Here is a 24,539-nt window from a genome sequence, read left to right on the forward strand (position 1 = left end):
AATAACTTAGCCGCCATCTTGAAAGAAGTCGCAAAAGTTAATTTTGAGATAAACCCATCGTGTTTGGTGTCATTTTAAAGGATTTTTGATCAACATTACGAATTTAAATATAAAATATAAGTAAAAAATTTTTTTTGACATCATCCTACTTAAACATAACCTTATCAAAAAAAATTGATTTTTCGTCGATAGTTTTATATAAAAAATTAAAAATCGTTTAAAATGAGCCCAAACTCGATGAGGTTATCTTTAAAAATGGCGAAGTTAACCCAAATAACTTAGCCGCCATCTTGAAAGAAGTCGCAAAAGTTGATTTTGAGATAAACCCATCGTGTTTGGTGTCATTTTAAAGGATTTTTGAGCAAGATTACGAATTTAAATAGAAAATATAAGTAAAACATTTTTTTTTGACATCCTGCTTAAACATAAAATTATCAAAAAAAAATGGATTTTTCGTCGATAGTTTTATATAAAAAATTAAAAATCATTTAAAATGAGTCCAAACTCAATGAGGTTATCTTTAAAAATGGCGAAATTAACCTAAATAACTTAGCCGCCATCTTGAAAGAAATCACATAAGTTAATTTTGAGATAAATCCGTCATGTTTGGTATCATTTTAAAAGATTTTTGATCAAGATTACGATATTGACAATAAAATATAAATAAAAAATTCTTTTTGACATCATCCTGCTTAAACATAACCTTACTAAAAAAATTTGATTTTTTCGTCGATAGTTTTATATAAGAAATTAAAAATCGTTTAAAATGAGTCCAAACTCGATGAGGTTATCTTTAAAAATGGCGAAGTTAACCTAAATAACTTAGCCGCCATCTTGAAAGAAGTCGCAAAAGTTAATTTTGAGATAAACCCATCGTGTTTGGTGTCATTTTAAAGGATTTTTGATCAACATTACGAATTTAAATATAAAATATAAGTAAAAAATTTTTTTTGACATCATCCTACTTAAACATAACCTTATCAAAAAAAATTGATTTTTCGTCGATAGTTTTATATAAAAAATTAAAAATCGTTTAAAATGAGTCCAAACTCGATGAGGTTATCTTTAAAAATGGCGAAGTTAACCCAAATAACTTAGCCGCCATCTTGAAAGAAATCGCAAAAGTTAATTTTGAGATAAACCCATCGTGTTTGGTGTCATTTTAAAGGATTTTTGAGCAAGATTACGAATTTAAACATAAAATTTATGTAAAATTTTTTAACATCAACCTAGTTAAACATAACCTTACTAAAAAAACCTTTTTTATATTTTATCTATATTTCAATATAATAAGTTAAAAATTGTTTAAAATCAGCCCATAATGTTAATGAAGAAATGTAGATTTCCTTATTTTTGTTACAAACTAAGATGACAGAAAATAAAAAAGACCTGTATACAGGGTGTTTTTGAAAAAAATTAAGATGAATTTAAGAATGAATATCGCTACTATTTATGTCTTCTCAATGAAATACGTGCTAAATTACCACATAATTGAACTGAACTGGAGATTCGTGAGCAGTAAAATATTTGTGTGACAACCAATTAGCCTGTAATTATCACAGTATACTTACACTAATGAGTGTAAAGAGCGACTCTGTAAAAACTAAATGTCTTTAATTATACTTGTCTTATGTTTTTATGTTTTAACGTTAAACTTTATCGGTGTAGTCGCATTTATTTGTTCAGTAAATAAACTATTTACTGAACAAATAAATGTAAAGTGTAAGTGTAAATGTAAGTGTAAACTATTTGACGTGGAATGTATAAGATATAAAATAGTTGACCCAAAAACGTATTTATATGGTGATAATAGATAATATTTTTGCACTGTAAAATTGTAATGACTAAATAAAGTTTTAAACTAAATTAATTTTATTTTCTTTTTGTTTCAGGTAAACACCATACAATTTTGTTATTTATCTTTGGCTAACTAAAAATTGAGGGTCTAAAAGGATTTGAAGATAAACTGAAGCCGGTTCTTGTAAATATTTACAGCTTTGAAGGTAATAAAATTAATTCCATTTCCTGTCCCACCGCATCCCCATCAACCACCACCAGCAAATCTTGGATAATAAAGCGAACAATAGTCCAAGAAAAAGGTTTAAACGAATAAAATGAACGTGTATCGCTGGTGTGGTGCAATAACTACGAAACGGGTCCATGGGGTTAATATCCTTAATGGTTAAAAGAAAAGCAAAAAAAGGTCCTCCAAGAGAATTTCGGTCAGGTAGATCTTTTCGTGATGTGGCTGCAAACGAAGCGCCAGTTTTCCTATTGGCTTAATTAAGAAAACAAATGGAACCGACAAAGGATCGACCGCGTGATAAGGTTCACACCAGAGGTTCTCAAAAATTCTTAAATTTAATTGATTAAAAATAGATCATTGTTAAGAATATAAAATTATCAAAAATAAATAGTTTGTCGGATTTCCGTTTCTAAAAATCTATTTTTAATCTCCCCATGTTTAAAACCAAAACCGTTCAATTCTTTTTCAGATTCGAATACGTCCAGGAAAAAATATTAGGGTGGAAGTCGTATATATACACCAATGAAAAACAAACTAAGCCCAATTTAAAGTTCTTATGTAAACACTACTAGGTTTGTCAACGTCGCGTGTTATCTGCTTCCAGTTGCTGTTACTTGATCTATTGGTATACATAAACAGCAGTAAATAAGTCGATAAAGAAGTTTTTTAAAGCCTTTTTTCTTTCCTCGATGCGGCAAGCGGAAGGTTTTTGATACTCACTTTGTGGTTTCTTTACGGCATTTGAAATAAGTAAACAATGAAAACGCAAGGTGAAAGAATTATAAGTTACGATCATAAATTTAACCGCAAGTAGTTTTTATGGTATGGGTAAAATGTGGATTTTTAGTAATTAAAAAAATTATAGTAGCAAAAAAATTAATTCCCGTGTGAAAAGTAGTTGAAGAAGTAGGATTAACGAACGTAAAGAGGCAATCCGGAACGTTTTCGATGCCATTTGCGGCAATTCTCCGGTCGTATCCGGAGGTTTTAGCGAGAAAACTTGGGTCCGCGTAGGAGTTTTATGTTCGAACCGCGTCTCAAGCCCAACATTAACGGCCAACGGGTCGAATAAACGGACAACTTAATTGAGTTTAATAGCCCGGCTCCGGACCTGGAATCGGTTTCAACATTTTACGCCTTTTTTTCTGTTTATTTAAAAGCTTACGCTTTTGGAAACAGGTCTCTCAGTGGCGATATTATCCTGTTTTTGGTGGTTTATATCCTATCACTAATAGTTTTCTTTTTCTTTTTATTATAAATACATTCTGCTAATCTAACCCGACGAATTTATCAATTTGATAAATCCTCGAAGCACTTTGCTTCCGAAGTATAAATTCTGAAGATGCACGGCTAAATCCGAAACTTTCTAGTTTTTTGGTTTTGAGTTAGTTCTAGTATTAGTTCAATGAAAAATATACTACAATCTAACGCTGAGTAAACAGTGCTAATGTAAAACTAGAGCTAACACTAGACCTAGAGCTAGAATCAATCGGGTTTAGCCGCACGTCTCTCAAGACGGCTAAACCCGAATGATTCTAGTTCTATGTAGGTTTAGTGTTAGCTCTGAACATGATTTAGAGACAATTAATTTTTTTAATGATTGACATTCAAATGTCATCTTAACGTTTAAACGTCATTTCGACGTTTGAAATCACAATATATTTCCGTGAAATAGTACCAACCTAAATTTTTGGAAATCTTTTGATGAATGTCTAATATTTCTTACCAATTTTTTTATAACTTTTATGATATATTAGTATATTTCGCCTCTTTTAATATTTCACAAAGATTTTTTTCATCAAATTAACTGATTTTTGAGATTTTTAATATCTACTTTCTTTAACGATGTTGACGTTTAATTGTCAAGTTGACGTTTAAAAGTCAAACAATATTTTTACTTTTTGTACAGATCATTTTGCAATAATGGTGTTTATTATTTCATTGTGATAAATGCCAGTTTTCCATTTTCCATCCAACTTTCTTATCGATATTTTATTTTTCTTGTTCTATTTATAGCCGTTTTTGATTTTTTTAAATAATTTTGACATACAAATGTCATCTTCACATTTAAACGTCATTTTGACATTTAAAAAACACAACACATATCCCTAAAATCGTACCAACCTAAATTTTTGGAAATGTTTTGATAAATATCACAGTTTTTCTATACCTTTTTTCATTTATAATAACATATTTCGTTAATTTTAGTATTTCCATAAGATTTTTTTCATCAAATTAACTGATTTTGGGTTTTTTTAATATCTACTCTCTTTAACGATGTTGACGTGTAAAAGTCAAGCAATATTTTTACTTTTTGTACAGATCATTTTGCAATAATCGTTTTCATTATTTCATTCTGATAAATGCTATAGTTTTCCATTTTCCATCCAACATTCTTATCGACATTTTATTTTTCTTGTTCTATTTATAGCCGTTTTTTAATTTTTTTAATAATTTTGACATACAAATGTCATCTTAACATTTAAACGTCATTTTGACATTTAAAAACCACAACACATATCCCGAAAATCGTATCAACCTAAATTTTTGGAAATGTTTTGATGAATATCACATTTCATGCAAGTTTTTCTATACCTTTTTTGATTTATAATAACATATTTCGTTAATTTTAGTATTTCCATAAGATTTTTTACATTAAATTAACTGATTTATAGCCGTTTTTGATTTTTTTAATAATTTTGACATACAAATGTCATCTTAACGTTTAAACGTCATTTTGACATTTAAAAACCACAACACATATCCCTAAAATCGTACCAACCTAAATTTTTGGAAATGTTTTGATAAATATCACATTTTTCTATACCTTTTTTCACTTATAATAACATATTTCGTTAATTTTAGTATTTCCATAAGATTTTTTCATCAAATTAACTGATTTTGGGTTTTTTTTTAATATCTACTCTCTTTAACGATGTTGACGTGTAAAAGTCAAGCAATATTTTTACTTTTTGTACAGATCATTTTGCAATAATCGTTTTCATTATTTCATTCTGATAAATGCTATAGTTTTCCATTTTCCATCCAACATTCTTATCGATATTTTATTTTTCTTGTTCTATTTATAGCCGTTTTTGATTTTTTTTAATAATTTTGACATACAAATGTCATCTTAACGTTTAAACGTCATTTTGACATTTAAAAAACACAACACATATCCCTAAAATCGTACCAACCTAAATTTTTGGAAATGTTTTGATGAATATCACATTTCATGCAAGTTTTTCTATACCTTTTTTGATTTATAATAACATATTTCGTTAATTTTAGTATTTCCATAAGATTTTTTACATTAAATTAACTGATTTTTGAGTTAAGATTTTGATTAAGATCTAGATTTTAACGATATTGACGATTAATTGTCAAATTGACATTTAAAAGTCGTTCTAGGTCTTGTGTTAGTTCTAGCCGCACGTCTCTAAAGACGGCTAAACCCGAATGATTTTAGTTCTAGGTCTAGTGTTAGCTCTAAGAACAGTGCCAGTATAAAACCAGAACTAACACTATACCTAGAACTATAAACATTCGGGTTTAGCCGTGCGTCTTTTAAGACGGCTAAACCCGAATGTTTCTAGTTCTAGGTCTACTATTAGTTCTAATGCTAGTGCTAGTTCTTGTTTGAGCTGTTATTCAGCGTTAGATTGTTGTACATATATTTTTCATTGAAGTAAAACTAGAACTAACACTAGACCTAGAACTAGAAATATTAGACCTAGTACTAGATCTAGTGTTAGTTTTAGTTTCACACTAGCATTGTCACAACAACTAACAGTAGACTTAGAATTAGAAATTTAATGATTAAAACAAGAACTACCGTCCTTAATTTATACACCGTATAGACAATTCGGGTTATATCGCAATTTTACCGTAACATCTATTTCGAGGGGTTGTGATATTGGATTTTCGAGAGAGAGGAAGTTTATCGATTGAGCGTAATTATGGCATCGAACACAGGTTTTAGCTTTGACGTTTCTCGGTTGTGCCGGAAAATGCAAAACGCAGACTCCTCGTCGGGTGTTAATTTGGCTTCGCTTTAATCGTGTAAACGGTTCGCTTTCTCTTTGTGGCGTCTACGCTACGCATCCGTTTTCCTGCCAGAACATATTGTGCAGATTTCGGCAGGAACCCATTTCCTCTACGGTGACGTCGTGAAAAAGGATATAAATTGGAAAAGTTTTTACCCCAGAAGTTATCGTCACGCGATTATGCGCCCGGTCGCGCTAATGAAAGGTTCCTGTTAGGAGCTTTAAGTTGACAAGTTTAAAATTCCAAGCGGGGTTTCGAGTTTTTAATGATCTTACGATGACGAGACGAGATCTTCCTTTTTTTTATTTTTCTTTGAAGTCTTCTAAAAGACTATAAATGACTATAACCGGGTAGATGGAATGTACATATCTTGTATAGTTAAATATAGTTAGGGTTGTCCGTTTTCGTATAGGCTAACCGGGTATACTATATGCACGTAGGCGGCCGCACCTTTTACGGCCCAACGTTCGTAAAACAATCGATTTTATTAGCGCCGCAATCTTCCGGACGACGGACGCGTTGGAACGTGATCGTTCCGCGCTGCCGAGGATTGTGTTTTCTCTGCGGCCCCACTAGGAATCACGTACCGACCGAGTTGTATTTGCAATTACCCGAGAGGTTACCTCCTGATATTTATTATGGTATGGGAAATAAAATCGACCACCATCACTGACCAAATTAAGAAACCTATCCTATCGACAAAATCATTAATTTGATTTTAAACAATTTCTTTCCCACATCTTCAAAATCACGTTTTATAAAGGTAGTGAAACAGCAGTTTACACTTTAAGTAAATTGCCATTAATACCTGCAGTAACTTTATTCTTTCCTTGTCTCAATTCTGATTCGTCCAAATCAACACTAAAAACATAAGAAGAGTTAGCTACAATTAGTGATGGAAGGCATAGTGATTTTGCGAAAAGCCGGATATCCGGCATACCTATCCGGCCATTATGGTTATAATTTCTGGTGTATTTCTGAAGTGATACTGCCACATTATTGCGATATTTGAATAAAAATGAAATTAATAAGAAAGCTGATAAGATATGTCAACTTATTTGGATCTAAGATACAAAATGAACTTTTTTGATACTGATTTAACTAACCAAGCAACTCTAAAAGAAGATACTTTAATTAATAATTGGTGATATTTCCACAAGACTCCTTCAAGAAATTAAGTTTATAGCGAATTTTGAAAATTATCGATGAAAATTGCAACATTGAAAACTTTATCAAAACTTCAAATATTGTTTTCTCAAAAACGAAAAGTTATTTTTCAAAACGGGTTGGTTCATTGTAAAGAGGACACTTTTATTAACACTTTGGGAAATTTTCATACTTATATTCCAAGAACTGGATTTTATACGAATTTTTAAAACTTAATCGGCGAAAATTACAAAATTCGAAAAAATTGTCGATCATTTCAAAAATTTATTTCTCAAAAACTAAAAGCGATTTTTCAAAACGGCTTGATGCATTAAAAAGAGGATGCTTTAATTAATAATTGGTGATATTTCCACAAGGATCTTTCAAGAAATGAATGTTATACCGAATTTTGAAAGTTATCGATGAAAATTGCAACATCGAAAATTTTATCAAAATTTCAAATATTGTTTTCTCAAAAACTAAAGGTCATTTTTCAAAACGGGTTGGTTCATTGGAAAGAGGACACTTTTATTAACACTTTGGGAAATTTTCATACTTATATTCCAAGAACTGGATTTTATACGAATTTTTAAAACTTAATCGGCGAAAATTACAAAATTCGAAAAAATTTTCGATCATTTCAAAAATTTTTTTCTCAAGAACTGAAAATGATTTTTCAAAACGGTTTCTTGCATTAAACAGAGGATACTTTAATTAATAATTGGTGATATTTCCACAAGGATCCTTCAAGAAATGAATTTTATATCGAATTTTGAAAATTATCGATGAAAATTGCAACATCGAAAATTTTATCAAAACTTCAAATATTGTTTTCTCAAAAACTAAAGGTCATTTTTCAAAACGGGTTGGTTCATTGGAAAGAGGATACTTTTATTAACACTTTGGGAAATTTTCATACTGATATTCCAAGAACTCGATTTTATACAAATTTTTAAAACTTAATCGGCGAAAATTACAAAATTCGAAAAAATTGTCGATCATTTCAAAAATTTATTTCTCAAAAACTAAAAGCGATTTTTCAAAGCGGCTTGTTGCATTAAAAAGAGGATGCTTTAATTAATAATTGGCGATATTTCCACAAGGATCCTTCAAGAAATTAATTTTATAGCGAATTTTGAAAATTATCGATGAAAATTGCAACATCGAAAATTTTATCAAAATTTCAAATATTGTTTTCTCAAAAACTAAAGGTCATTTTTCAAAACGGGTTGGTTCATTGGAAAAAGGACACTTTTATTAACACTTTGGGATATTTTCATACTTATATTCCAAGAACTGGATTTTATTCGAATTTTTAAAACTTAATCGGCGAAAATTACAAAATTCGATAAAATTTTCGATCATTTCAAAAATTTATTTCTCAAAAACTAAAAGCGATTTTTCAAAACGGCTTGTTGCATTAAAAAGAGGATGCTTTAATTAATAATTGGCGATATTTCCACAAGGATCCTTCAAGAAATTAATTTTATATCGAATTTTGAAAATTATCGATGAAAATTGCAACATCGAAAATTTTATCAAAATTTCAAATATTGTTTTCTCAAAAACTAAAGGTCATTTTTCAAAACGGGTTGGTTTATTGGAAAGAGGACACTTTATTAACACTTTGGGAAATTTTTATACTTATATTTCAAGAACTGGATTTTATACGAATTTTTAAAACTTAATCGGCGAAAATTACAAAATTCGAAAAAATTGTCGATCATTTCAAAAATTTATTTCTCAAAAACTAAAAGCGATTTTTCAAAACGGCTTGTTGCATTAAAAAGAGGATGCTTTAATTAATAATTGGCGATATTTCCACAAGGATCCTTCAAGAAATGAATTTTATATCGAATTTTGAAAATTATCGATGAAAATTGCAACATCGAAAATTTTATCAAAACTTCAAATATTGTTTTCTCAAAAACTAAAGGTCATTTTTCAAAACGGGTTGGTTCATTGGAAAGAGGATACTTTTATTAACACTTTGGGAAATTTTCATACTGATATTCCAAGAACTCGATTTTATACAAATTTTTAAAACTTAATCGGCGAAAATTACAAAATTCGAAAAAATTGTCGATCATTTCAAAAATTTATTTCTCAAAAACTAAAAGCGATTTTTCAAAACGGCTTGTTGCATTAAAAAGAGGATGCTTTAATTAATAATTAGCGATATTTCCACAAGGATCCTTCAAGAAATTAATTTTATAGCGAATTTTGAAAATTATCGATGAAAATTGCAACATCGAAAATTTTATCAAAATTTCAAATATTGTTTTCTCAAAAACTAAAGGTCATTTTTCAAAACGGGTTGGTTCATTGGAAAGAGGACACTTTTATTAACACTTTGGGAAATTTTCATACTTATATTCCAAGAACTCGATTTTATATGAATTTTTAAAACTTAATCGGCGAAAATTACAAAATTCGAAAAAATTGTCGATCATTTCAAAAATTTATTTCTCAAAAACTAAAAGCGATTTTTCAAAGCGGCTTGTTGCATTAAAAAGAGGATGCTTTAATTAATAATTGGCGATATTTCCACAAGGATCCTTCAAGAAATTAATTTTATAGCGAATTTTGAAAATTATCGATGAAAATTGCAACATCGAAAATTTTATCAAAATTTCAAATATTGTTTTCTCAAAAACTAAAGGTCATTTTTCAAAACGGGTTGGTTCATTGGAAAGAGGACACTTTTATTAACACTTTGGGAAATTTTTATACTTATATTCCAAGAACTGGATTTTATACGAATTTTTAAAACTTAATCGGCGAAAATTACAAAATTCCAAAAAATTGTCGATCATTTCAAAAATTTATTTCTCAAAAACTAAAAGCGATTTTTCAAAATGGCTTGTTGCATTAAAAAGAGGATGCTTTAATTAATAATTGGCGATATTTCCACAAGGATCCTTCAAGAAATTAATTTTATATCGAATTTTGAAAATTATCGATGAAAATTGCAACATCGAAAATTTTATCAAAACTTCAAATATTGTTTTCTCAAAAACTAAAGGTCATTTTTCAAAAGGGGTTGGTTCATTGGAAAGAGGACACTTTTATTAACACTTTGGGAAATTTTCATACTTATATTCCAAGAACTGGATTTTATACGAATTTTTAAAACTTAACCGGCGAAAATTACAAAATTCGAAAAAATTTTCGATCATTTCAAAAATTTATTTCTCAAAAACTAAAAGCGATTTTTCAAAACGGCTTGTTGCATTAAAAAGAGGATGCTTTAATTAATAATTAGCGATATTTCCACAAGGATCCTTCAAGAAATTAATTTTATATCGAATTTTGAAAATTATCGATGAAAATTGCAACATCGAAAATTTTATCAAAACTTCAAATATTGTTTTCAGAAAAACTAAAAATTATTTTTCAAAACGGGTTGGTTTATTGGAAAGAGGACACTTTTATTAACATTTTGGAAAATTTTCATACTCATATTCCAAGAAATGGATTTTATACGAATTTTTAAAACTTAATCGGCGAAAATTGCAAAATTCGATAAAATTTTCGATTATTTCAAAAATTTATTTCTCAAAAACTAAAAGCGATTTTTCAAAACGGCTTGTTGCATTAAAAAGAGGATACTTTAATTAATAATTGGTGACATTTCCATAAGGATCCTTCAAGAAATTAATTTTATATCGAATTTTGAAAATTATCGATGAAAATTGCAACATCGAAAATTTTATCAAAATTTCAAATATTGTTTTCTCAAAAACTAAAGGTCATTTTTCAAAACGGGTTGGTTCAAATGGTTCATTGGAAAGAGGACACTTTTATTAACACTTTGGGAAATTTTCATACTTATATTCCAAGAACTGGATTTTATACGAATTTTTAAAACTTAATCGGCGAAAATTGCAAAATTCGAAAAAAAATTCGATTATTTCAAAAATTTATTTCTCAAGAACTAAAAGTGATTTTTCAAAACGGCTTTTTGCATTAAAAAGAGGATACTTTAATTAATAATCGAAAGTGATAACAGTGACAGTTCTGTTAATAATGAATGTGATGATAAATTACAAGCGAAGAGAAGAAAACTAGACGAAAGTTCAATTCAAGCCAAGAGCTGCATAAATCAAGTCATAAAATACTGTCCATCAATATAAATTGCATTCTTTGCCATTAACTTATCTCTGGAATAAATTTTGAAGTTACCTAAAAGTTAGCAGTTAGGAGTAGTCGTAACCAAACAAGGAAATGTGACTTCAACTTCATCATTATAGAATCTAAATCCTTGATGACTATAACGAGAAGGAGCAGAAAGAGTCTTCTTTAAGTAGTTGTGGAATGAACGTCCGTAATGAAAGACCTTTTTCATGTCAAAACATAACAAAGTTTGCCACTAATACTAAATATATAGTATTATTAAAATTTTAAGACGTCATTAAATATTTTTAACAACACCTTTACAAAGTCCATTTTCCATCTGACACATCCATTTGGTATACGAAACAATTCCCTTCAGTTAATGCACGTAATCGTCATTCTCATAATCTCTGGTATTTTTCGGGTGGGATTGGTCGTATCGTAAGCTGAATTCTTGACAATGACAGATCGGTCACGCAAATTACCCACTAACACGCTACATCCACCTAACTACCCCGCTTTTTTTTTTATTTCTGCCTTGTCGCTTTCTGTGCCGTATTGTAGAATACACAAAGAAAAGCAATTTTTCATCGTACATCGTCGTCCTAATTGAATTTAAATACGACCAAGCGTACACGAAACCGAACCAGAACCGATAATGAAAAAAGGGATAAAGAAATCAACTTGACAGTTGGTTATGTTATAACGAAGAAGAAAACGTACAACTTTTATCGTTATCTATTTGAGAATAGATAACCGGTTGTGTGGTATTTGGACTCGTTTTCAATCGGTGCATTTATTTGTTACCTGGTTTGTATGCAGAAGGCGATAAGAAGACAAGGTGACGATTTCAGTTATTTTTTTTTTATTTAGGATTGTGAGTCCAACAATGAGATAATGATCGAAATTTCGTTTGAAGACGTCATTTTACTAATATTTACTTTGAAAATGACGATCAAACAAGAATCGAGATAAATTTATCTTAAAATGGTTTGATTGATGTTTTATTCCTCCTCAGAAGACCCCGACTATTTACACGTCACGTTTTGAAAAATTATTTCCTCTCGACAGCCCGTTTTACTCTTATTATTTGTTTAATCGACCCAATATCCTGTTTTAATTGTTCTTCTTTGATGTCGCGCCGGAACATATTTAAACCTATTTTTCACATGATTTAACCGCATTCTAAGTGTCTTACGTTACAACGTTACGTTAACATAATTTTTTTGTGTTATTTTTTTATCTGATTTTTTTTTATATTATTTTATAATACCGCCTGCTGACCGCATATAAAGATAATTAGATCGCTCGATAAGATACATATTCGATTTACATCCTGTTTTATCGGAATACCTATCTTCGACGTTGCTACACGTCGTTCTGGTATAAGATACCAAAGAGGTCGATGGAATTTATATTTTAGATCATAACCGACTTTATTACGTAAGAAAGAAACTTCTTTTTCTTTTAGATTACTAAATCGAATTCAATTCTGTCTTTCTTTGAGATTACTCAATTAAACGGCTTTAAATGGACGCAACGGCTCCGTCAATTCAGGTTCCGGTAATGGCACCTTTAAGGGTTTAAAGTCTGCGATTTAATACACGTTTATACGGTCGAAACCCGTAGTCAGGCGGAGAGATTGCCTCCTGGGAATCTTTAATCCACAGCCGCAAACTGCGAATGAGGCATTTTTTATATGCTTTACTCGTTTTTAATTGCGTCATGTGTGCCCACTTCGAATGGATGAATTCGTATTCCTGAACATGTGGTGGACGGGAATATTAAGGTAATGTTGTATTTTGTGTTAAATCGCCGAGAATTTATCGTAAATTATTGAACAATGTGGTTGTGAGATCGTTGCAAAGATTATAACACCTGTGTGTCACTTAATTCTTGTAAGTACATTTTGCAATAACTTACATAGCGATCGTTATCTTATAGATAATAGTGATTTTCGTATTGGTATAATTCAAGTTAACCTTTAAGACCTTCATTATAATTCGCCACACAAAGTACCGCAATACAACAATCTCCCACCGCAAGTGCGTGTCCACGAATATAATCCACCTGTGTGTCCACACGTATTTCGTATTAAAGTCGGACATTTCAAACAACGACACCGTTTTACCACCGTGGATTACCTCTGCTCGGTGGTTTTTCACTTGTAGTGAAATAGAAATGAAGAATGTGCGCGGGTATAACGCATTCAAAATGAGAGATAGAGAGAAAACTTAGTACTTACTTCGTGCGGGTGAGATCAAAAGAAGTGGAAAAAAGAACGTAAGGGAAAAAGAACCACACCTGAGCGAGACGCCGGACTTCGGACTCATCCTTTGAAATTGCCAGTTGAAAAGAACTTTGAGTTTACACGGCGGCTTCCTCTGGGAAATCGCTTCAAAGGGGGAGCAAACACTGCTGAAGAAGACGTCGCGTGTATGTTGTAAGGTGGATGCTCATTAGTATTCTAGTACCTCGATCAAAGATTTAATTAGTAACAAGGAGGTTCGTTTCGTTTAAAGTGACACTAAATTGTAATTGAATTTTTTCTGCTTCTAAAAGCGAATTTCTCTTAAGATGCAATATACATAAATATATTTCCATAAAAACCAGGGTTACTTTGTTCCATATAAAATGTGTTGCATATTTTTATTGAATTAAAACTAGAACTACTACTAGACCTAGAACTAGAAAGTTTCTGGTGTAGAGACTGATTTTAGGTCTAGTATTAGTTCTAGTTTTGCCCTAGCACTGTCACTAGAACTAACACTACACCTAGAACTAGCAATATTCTATTTTATGAAGATGTTTAAAATAATTAAGTTCAAAGATATATAATATCTCAAGAACTAAAAAATATTTTGAGAAACGGTCTTTTGCGTTGAAAAGCTGATACTTTCTTCTATGATTCTTAAAAATTATATAGCAGTATCTTTAACGATTAATTTTTGACGATTTTTTGAACATGATTAAGTTAATTAAGTTCGAAAATAAAAATTGATTGAGTTTAAAAAATTAATATCTCAAGAATTAAAACATATTTTGAAAAACGGTCTTTTTCGTTGAAAAGCTGATACTTTCTTCTATAATTCTTAAAAATTATATAGCGGTATCTTTAACGATGAATTTTTGACGATTTTTTGAAGATGATTAAGTTAATTAAGTTCGAAAATAAAAATTGATTGAGTTTAAAAAATTAATATCTCAAGAATTAAAAGATATTTTGAAAAACGGTCTTTTTCGTTGAAAAGCTGATACTTTCTCCTATAATTCTTAAAAATTATATAGCGGTATCTTTAACGATTTTTTGAAGATGATTAAGTTAATCAAGTTCAAAGATAAAAATTGATTGAGTTTAAAAAGTTAATATCTCAAGAACTAAAAGATATTTTGAAAAACGGTCTTTTTCGTTGAAAAGCTGATACTTTCTCCTATAATTCTTAAAAATTATATAGCGGTATCTTTAACGATTAATTTTTGACGATTTTTTGAAGATGTAAAATAAGTAAGTTCAAAGATAAAAATTGATAGAGTTTAAAAAGTTAATATCTCAAGAATTAAAAGATATTTTGAAAAACGGTCTTTTTTGTTGAAAAGCTGATACTTTCTCCTATAATTCATAAAAATTATATAGCGGTATCTTTAAAGATGAATTTTTGACGATTTTTTGAAGATGATTAAGTTAATTAATTTCAAAGATAAAAATTGATTGAGTTTAAAAAATTAATATCTCAAGAACTAAAAGATATTTTGAAAAACGGTCTTGTTCGTTGAAAAGCTGATACTTTCTCCTATAATTCTTAAAAATTATATAGCGGTATCTTTAACGATGAATTTTTGACGATTTCTTGAAGATGATTAAGTTAATCAAGTTCAAAGATAACAATTGATTGAGTTCAAAAAGTTAATATCTCAAGAACTAAAAGATATTTAGAAAAACGGTCTTTTTCGTTGAAAAGCTGATACTTTCTTCTATAATTCTTAAAAATTATATAGCGGTATCTTTAACGATGAATTTTTGACGATTTTTTGAACATGATTAAGTTAATCAAGTTCAAAGATAAAAATTGATTGAGTTTAAAAAATTAATATCTCAAGAACTAAAAGATATTTTGAAAAATGGTATTTTTCGTTGAAAAGCTGATACTTTCTCCTATAATTCTTAAAAATTATATAGCGGTATTTTTAGCAATGAATTCTTGACGATTTTTTGAAGATGATTAAGTTAATTAAGTTGAAAGATAAAAATTGATTGAGTTTAAAAAATTAATATCTCAAGAACTAAAAGATATTTTGAAAAATTGTCTTTTTCGTTGAAAAGCTGATACTTTCTCCTATAATTCTTAAAAATTATATAGCGGTATCTTTAACGATGAATTTTTGACGATTTTTTGAAGATGATTAAGTTAATCAAGTTCAAAGATAAAAATTGATTGAGTTTAAAAAATTAATATCTCAAGAATTAAAACATATTTTGAAAAACGGTCTTTTTCGTTGAAAAGCTGATACTTTCTTCTATAATTCTTAAAAATTATATAGCGGTATCTTTAACGATGAATTTTTGACGATTTTTTGAAGATGATTAAGTTAATTAAGTTCGAAAATAAAAATTGATTGAGTTTAAAAAATTAATATCTCAAGAATTAAAAGATATTTTGAAAAACGGTCTTTTTTGTTGAAAAGCTGATACTTTCTCCTATAATTCATAAAAATTATATAGCGGTATCTTTAAAGATGAATTTTTGACGATTTTTTGAAGATGATTAAGTTAATTAATTTCAAAGATAAAAATTGATTGAGTTTAAAAAATTAATATCTCAAGAACTAAAAGATATTTTGAAAAACGGTCTTGTTCGTTGAAAAGCTAATACTTTCTCCTATAATTCATAAAAATTATATAGCGGTATCTTTAAAGATGAATTTTTGACGATTTTTTGAAGATGATTAAGTTAATTAAGTTCGAAAATAAAAATTGATTGAGTTTAAAAAATTAATATCTCAAGAATTAAAACATATTTTGAAAAACGGTCTTTTTCGTTGAAAAGCTGATACTTTCTCCTATAATTCTTAAAATTTATATAGCGGTATTTTTAACGATGAATTTTTGACGATTTTTTGAAGATGATTAAATTAATCAAGTTCAAAGATAAAAATTGATTTAGTTTAAAAAATTAATATCTCAAGAACTAAAAGATATTTTGAAAAACGGTCTTTTTCGTTGAAAAGCTAATACTTTCTCCTATAATTCTTGAAAATTATATAGCGGTATCTTTAACGATTAATTTTTGACGATTTTTTGAAGATGCTTAAAATAAGTAAGTTCAAAGATAAAAATTGATTGAGTTTAAAAAATTAATATCTCAAGAACTAAAAGATATTTTGAAAAACGGTCTTTTTCGTTGAAAAGCTGATACTTTCTCCTATAATTCTTAAAAATTATATAGCGGTATCTTTAACGATGAATTTTTGACGATTTTTTGAAGATGATTAAGTTAATTAAGTTCGAAAATAAAAATTGATTGAGTTTAAAAAATTAATATCTCAAGAATTAAAACATATTTTGAAAAACGGTCTTTTTCGTTGAAAAGCTGATACTTTCTTCTATAATTCTTAAAAATTATATAGCGGTATCTTTAACGATGAATTTTTGACGATTTTTTGAAGATGATTAAGTTAATTAAGTTCGAAAATAAAAATTGATTGAGTTTAAAAAATTAATATCTCAAGAATTAAAAGATATTTTGAAAAACGGTCTTTTTCGTTGAAAAGCTGATACTTTCTTCTATAATTCTTAAAAATTATATAGCGGTATCTTTAACGATGAATTTTTGACGATTTTTTGAAGATGATTAAGTTAATTAAGTTCAAAAATAAAAATTGATTGAGTTTAAAAAATTAATATCTCAAGAACTAAAAGATATTTTGAAAAACGATCTTGTTCGTTGAAAAGCTGATACTTTCTCCTATAATTCTTAAAAATTATATAGCGATATCTTTAACGATTAATTTTTGACGATTTTTTGAAGATGATTAAGTTAATCAAGTTCAAAGATAAAAATTGATTGAGTTTAAAAAGTTAATATCTCAAGAACTAAAAGATATTTTGAAAAACGGTCTTTTTCGTTGAAAAGCTGATACTTTCTCCTATAATTCTTAAAAATTATATAGCAGTATCTTTAACGATGAATTTTTGACGATTTTTTGAAGATGATTAAGTTAATCAAGTTCAAAGATAAAAATTGATTGAGTTTAAAAAATTAATATCTCAAGAATTAAAAGATATTTTGAAAAACGGTCTTTTTCGTTGAAAAGCTGATACTTTCTTCTATAATTCTTAAAAATTATATAGCGGTATCTTTAACGATTAATTTTTGACGATTTTTTGAAGATGATTAAGTTCAAAGATAAAAATTGATTGACTTTAAAAAATTAATATCTCAAGAACTAAAAGATATTTTGAAAAACGGTCTTTTTCGTTGAAAAGCTGATACTTTCTCCTATAATTCATAAATATTATATAGTGGTATCTTTAACGATGAATTTTTGACGATTTTTTGAAGATGGAACTAGAATCATTCGAGTTTAGCCGTCTTGAAAGACGTGTGGCTAAACCTGACTGTTTCTAGTTCTAAGTCTAGTGTTAGTTCCAGTTTTAATTGTTATTCAGCGTTAGGTTGTGGTATATTTTTATTGAACGAAAAGTAGTTTCGCTGTTTGGTTACTGCATTCGTATATTGCGAGTTACATGAAATTCCCGATATATGGTTTAGTCACATATCACATAACTAAAAATGTATTTCTCTTTAATTTTTAATCAACTTGATTAATTAATAAGATTAATCAACAACATTAAGTATTAAACCCAAACGTTGATTTATTTCATTCGCGTTCCAATCTCATAACTCCGAGCACACGAAGCGTAATAGTTTTTAATGAGACGTCGCAAGAAGCTTGTCTCTATCGCAAGTCATTTCGTTGCCCATCACGCAAGACTCCAAGTACGATTATAATTGATGCGATTTTACTGTCTAGACGTCAAGTACACAATTGAGAAATATATTTGAACGTTAATTTAACAATAATGTGTCAACTAACACGGTTAGTTATAAAGCTACTTTCCCTTCTTATAAAGAGATGAAGATGATTACGTGCAAAGTGGAAATGAAAGTTTTTAGAGAAAGCTGTATGTTTCTTTGATGATACGATTTCTTGTAATTGTAATAATATCAGTGGTTAAACTAATATAAAAATACATAAAAGAAAAATAAAATCTCACATCTTTTATTTAGTCTTTAGCGCCATCTGGTGAAATCTGTTATCAGTAAAAGAAATGTTTTGTTTTGAAGATATCGTTTTGTTAAATGCAGAAAAATAACTATGTCCTGGACCGTTGACGCTTTTTTCTTGGTATGGTCAATACAAGACACACACACAAACCTATTATAAAAGTGGTAGACCGTATCTGATTGATTTAGTCAGTGTGACTTGGACAATAATAGCCGATGCATCAGCAACTAATAGACGAGGGTAGTTTCCTATTGTACTCGATTTAACGGCGTCGAAAACCATTGTCATACTGAAACGGTATCTATTGTGTAGCACCGATGAGGAAGATACCTAATTATTAGAATGAACTTATTTTTCTTATTAATATTTAAATTATCTTTTATGTCTGAATTTATTTTGTTTAGACAAAAATGATATTGCGACAAAAATATTTTTTTTGTTGTTGGTGTGTAAAACTCCTGATATAATCAAAGGTAATTGATTGTTGTATAAAGCTGGACTACATAAATCTCCCTTAAACAAAAAACTTTATACGGCCGCTGTTTGTTGGCATTAACGTACCCATAACCATATATGCATAACCAACCACCAACAGGTGGAATTATATTTGTGTAATTAATAGTATCAACTTGATTGTTTAAATCAACATTTTGTCCTCGTCGTATTTAGGATGATATCGTATCGATTTCGCTTTATGCCCAACAAATATCAACGCATTGACCGGCAGTTATAACTTTATTTTATCCAACTAGAGTTCCTCCACAAGTGTTATCACCGCATAAAACGAAAACATAAAAGTTTGCATAAGAAATATCGATGCTGTAATCATTTCTAATTCATTTATTATATAAGGATCATTATGGTGATATCTTGTAGAATTATTTTCGTTTTCGGTGTAAACTAAAATGAATAAGAGTAAAATAAGAATAAGTTACCTGATTTTATGTTTAATTATTAACCATTTAAGTTTCTTTAATTATTCATCAGCTTACTTTCACTGATTATGTTAAAATATATTTAGTTGTGCAAAATAAACAAGCAAGAAATAACCTTAAAACAATAAATTTCAATACTTCTAACGATTCCGATATTTTTCTATGACCTTAGACTACATAGCTTGATTGTTATAAATATAAAGGTATTTACGTTATTATTTGAAATAATAATACAAACTTCCGGATTGAAAAACTACTTTAATTTTGCATAAAAATAAATTCGAAGTATTCGCGAATACAAATTAAAATTAAGGGGCATATTTACGAATAAACTTCATTACTTCTGGATGAGCTACCGCGACAAAACAATTCGTTAGAGGGGTATTACCGCAATGGGTATATCCTGATATTACCCCAACTAATTGATTGTTGTATAATGCGGGACCTCCCGAATCTCCCTTTAAATAAAAAAAATTAATATAAAATCTAAAATATAGAAAAACCTTGATATAACGGATTGCATAAACATAACATTTATATTTATATTTAAATATAGTGAGGTCCGTTATACCGAGGTTTTATTGTATAAAAAAAACTTACTGGTAAAGCACTAGAACCAAATTGTGCTTGTGTAAGTATTAATGTACCTTTAACATCAATAATATTTGCAGCACCTTTTTGTAAATTATTTGGCCTCTCTTTATTAAGATTAATAAGCCCGTAACCATATATACATAACCATCCACCAACGGGTGGAATTATATTTGCGTAATTAATCGTACCAACTTTATAATTCAACTCAACATTTTGTTTAAGTGTAGCTACAGCTATATCGTAAGGACGACTACCAGCGTACTTAGGATGAATCTTGATTGATTTAGCTTTGTACTTCTTAGCTACCGAAAGTTCCGAAAGGGAATTCAATCCAACTGTGAACTCAAATTGGCGAAAATTACAACTATCGACGCAATGGGCGGCTGTTATAACTTTGTTTCGTCTCACCAATGTGCCTCCGCAGCTTTTGTGAGGACATGAAACGTAAATGTAAAAGTTTGCGTAAGCGATATCGATGGTGTATCCATTTCCTATTCGTTTATCGTCCGTAATGAATGAGACATTTTCGTAGGATTCAAACGGGAAAATTATGGTGGAGTTATTCTTAATTTGAGATTGTGCTAATAATTACGATTAAAAAATTATAATTAAATTAACGAAATAAATGTTACTTACCTGTTGTTACAAACAACAAGAATGCTAAATATATGGTGTACATATTGAAATTGTTTTTAAAACGAGGTATATGTTATAAAAGCTATGAATATCTATGATTGTATCGGTGAAGTTGTTTTTCTATGACCTTAGAGGACATACCAAACATGATTGTTATTATAATTACGAAAGTATTTGCGTAGTACTTGAATAAAAATGTAAAGTAAAGTTTTTAGAAGAAGATTATTTAATTTCCTTAGTATCACTTAAATCAGTTTCCACTGGAAGCGTAATGATTGAATCATTTTCAATAGAAAAATCAGAAAACACTAATATTAATATAATTATTGTAATACCTGTGGTTAAGCACAAGAAGAACGTTAAACTAAAACTTCCGGGGTTCATGTTGACTTTTTTTTAATAATGATTTGCTTAACAAAAACCTTACATTATATAGATGGCGAAAAAATTTTTGCATAAAAAAGTGATTACTTAACTTTTTTTCACAGAAGTCTTATTAGTATTACCACTATTACCTTAAGAATTTAAATTTATGTAAAATTTTGAAAAAGAAATCATTAGTTAGGTGATTTTAAAATTAATCATTTTTAAAAATGCACCGATGACGTTAAGCAGCATAATGGCATGTTAACGTTGAATTTTATATATGTCTGCATTGCTAATTTCAAAACCAGCTCGTGGAAAACAAATTTCCCATAATATGCATTAAAAAGAATAACAAACATTCTAATTTTCGCTGCTAAATGATTCTGCAAAACATTCGGGTTTATTCATCTACATTTTCATTTAATCTGACGTTAATCTCGGATTAACGATCGATTACCAAAAAATTAACCTGACGTTAAGCCTCAATTATGATTTTAGTGTTTTCAATCAAGTAAAATAATGATATTGATGAGAAAAACATTCTAATAAATAAATAATGTTTGTTATATATCACACTTTATTTCTATTAAAGATATTAATAAAGATTAATAACAAATATATTGATATGTGAAAATTATGGCGCATATCTGCGTATAAAGTTTAATATTTGTGGATCACCGATTCCGGCAAAAGCATTCTCATAAATGACGTTTTGATTTGTCCAAAAATATCCCGACACTACACCGGTTAATAAACCGTTGTAAACCGCAGGACCGCCTGAATCACCCTAAAAAAGTTTTTAATATAAAAATTGAATTAAAATTTTTATAATTAAAACTTACTGGTAGAATGGTAGGCCCTCTTGGGCCTACTACTTCTGTATAAAAGCAAGTTTGTTTATAATAGATAACTTTCAAGTTAGCTCTTTGTAATTTTATTGATGTTGGGCCTTCCTTCAATCCGTCAATCATCCCGTAACCAACAACGGTTACGAAATTTCCTACAGGTGGAAGGAAAGTTGCGTAATTAATCAAATCAACTCTGTTGTTTAATTCAACATCTTGAGTCAACGTAACAACAGCAATATCGTATGGAAATTTAGCTTGTCTGTTGTAGTTAGGATGCATCACAATAGAGCTAGCTCTATATTTTCTTGCTGAATTATATTCATAAATTGAATTTAACCCAACAGCAATTGTAAAATCATTAACGTGGCAGTCCATCACGCAGTGAGCCGCAGTTATAACTTTATTTCTTCTTACCAAAGTACCTCCACATTGAGTTCCACTGCATTTCATATAAACATAGTATTTTGCTTGAGTAATATCGATGGTCTCTCCACTTCTTATTCGTTTATCATGATTGTTAAACGAAGCGTTGTGATGATTTTCTACAGGGATCGAATGTTTCTTAAGGTGATTTCTTATTTTTTCATGTTCAAATAATGAATTAGATAACACTAAAATTAAAATATTAACAATATTGGGTTGGCAACGCTGTATACATACCTAATGTTAAACACAAGGAAACCATAAAATAGAAAGAGTTATTCATGTTGAATTGTTTTTTTGAAACTGGATTTGTTAACGAAAAACTTAGTTTATATAGATGGAAAAGAAAATTCTTTGCATAAGGCAGTAATTATTTTCATAGAAATCTTATTGTTTAAAAGTTTTATGCAAAATTTTTCCTCAAAAATTACTTAATTTAAATTTTTTTATGACTTATTGCCAATTAGTTGTTTTAAATTTATAATTTATTTTGTAACGATGATTCATTTCAAACTCAAAAGTTAATTTAATTTTTTTTTATGATGTTAGTAGCTGACTAGTAAAAGTTCATTAATCACAGTCACGTTCCGTAGCGTTAAAATAAATATGTGCCATTAATTTTGCCATGTGTCATAATGAGGGTCCATTGAAACGAATAGATTGGGACGGTTGATGGGTTAATTTTGAAAAAATTCAACCTCGGATGGTCCCGATTAACCAACGAACCAACCCAACAACACCTGACCCGGATTCATTTTCGGAAGGTTCCATCGCCTTTATTGTTATGGGCTCCAGTCACGTAATTTACAACGAAACGCGCCGAAAGCATTAGTTCTTGGGTGCATATTAAGTAGACAAATGATGAATTTGCCATTGTATTATAAAATCTTATATGATCTTATCGTTGAAGGGAAAAAATGCGGTTTCCTTTTTATAATCATGTGATTTGCAAAAGAAACGAAATATCTTATTTGCTTTCTTCTTTAGAATAATACTTAATTTTTACTTCGAATAGTTATTTTTGCATGCACGCGCACGTGCATGTTTTAAGTTTATATCGTTTTTCCACGTCACGTACTGTTATGCAAACATGAAATTTCAAAATCATTAATCGAAGTACCACGACCATAACCTTTTGTATCAAATAGTTTCGTGTACAAGAAGATTGAATTTAAAACAGTCCAAGTGTTTACTTTCTTGTTCGTCCAATACACGAATTAGTTTTACTTAGCACGTTTAAAAGTTCATTAAGGTGGTATCCTAAGTAAATCTTAGATGTGGGAAGAAATTTAATCTTTCTTGGAAAAATAAGAAAATCAATATTTTAACTTGTTAACACCACATGCGAGAACGAAATGGTTTATGTTTACAAAAATTTGTTTTGAAAAAGTGTTTCTTTATCAAGGATTTTCTTCGAAGTCACATCTGCATAACAAGTTTTGAACAAGTGTTGCCTGCACTCACTACGTCTTATTGTGGACGTTGTAATTAAATCAGATTGTTATGTGTTCTTGGAAAAGCGGGCGCGGTTACTGGACGAGAATAGCATTTGGAAAACTCGATGTGCACCCAATAGACCATAAATTATTTGACCAATTGCTACCACACTAAATTTGTTAGAAGAACAAAAAAATGCAAATTTATTCTATCCTAAAGAACCCGTGCGACGATAGCAACAAACCTCCCAGCAACAAACTTTTACCCGTAATTTCCTATTTACTTTCTTAGCTGATATCTTCCTTATAATTAGGGATAGCGAAAAACTAAATGCACCACTTGAAAGCTTCAATCTTTCTCTATCTAAAACCGGGTTTTCGTCTGCCGATAAGTTGATATTAAGATCAATAAAAAATGAAGAACACCGCGCTGTACTTAAAATAGCTCAAAATTACCAAACTTCAAGGCCTTGTGCAATTGTTACGAAACCGAATTTTAAAAAACTGTTATCACAGTCAGAAAGGGCGCTCCTTCAGCTATCTTAATCCGGGTCAATATCTATCGGCGTCATGCTTAAATCACCCTTAATGTCCATCCCTACACGCAGAAACGCTTAAGTACTCTTCCTCTAAACAACTTTCTTATATGAGCAGGAGAAAATTCTAGAACCATATCTAT

At 29.5% G+C, this 24,539-nt stretch overlaps 3 protein-coding genes across 3 annotated transcripts in view; 1 reads left to right on the top strand and 2 right to left on the bottom strand.

Annotated features, from left to right (window-relative positions):
• The window catches only part of LOC111424711 (glypican dally-like), a 67,373-nt gene that overhangs the window by 28,973 nt on the left and 13,861 nt on the right, over positions 1 to 24,539 (top strand). The window lies entirely within an intron of this gene.
• Positions 19,796 to 21,164, bottom strand: LOC111424714 (chymase-like). The gene is made up of 4 exons (XM_023058348.2): positions 21,123 to 21,164; positions 20,788 to 21,047; positions 20,158 to 20,732; positions 19,796 to 20,015 (listed from the first exon to the last, which is right to left on the bottom strand). The coding sequence occupies exons 2-4, from the start codon at positions 20,828 to 20,830 to the stop codon at positions 19,866 to 19,868; spliced, it is 768 nt and encodes a 255-aa protein (XP_022914116.2). The 5' UTR covers positions 20,831 to 21,047; positions 21,123 to 21,164; the 3' UTR covers positions 19,796 to 19,865.
• LOC111424713 (chymotrypsin-2-like) lies at positions 21,719 to 22,740 on the bottom strand. Its single transcript, XM_023058347.2, has 3 exons — positions 22,662 to 22,740; positions 21,996 to 22,612; positions 21,719 to 21,940 (listed from the first exon to the last, which is right to left on the bottom strand). The coding sequence occupies exons 1-3, from the start codon at positions 22,705 to 22,707 to the stop codon at positions 21,788 to 21,790; spliced, it is 816 nt and encodes a 271-aa protein (XP_022914115.2). The 5' UTR covers positions 22,708 to 22,740; the 3' UTR covers positions 21,719 to 21,787.

The sequence above is a fragment of the Onthophagus taurus genome, chromosome 6 (assembly GCF_036711975.1).
Source record: "Onthophagus taurus isolate NC chromosome 6, IU_Otau_3.0, whole genome shotgun sequence".
NCBI lineage: Eukaryota > Metazoa > Arthropoda > Insecta > Coleoptera > Scarabaeidae > Onthophagus > Onthophagus taurus.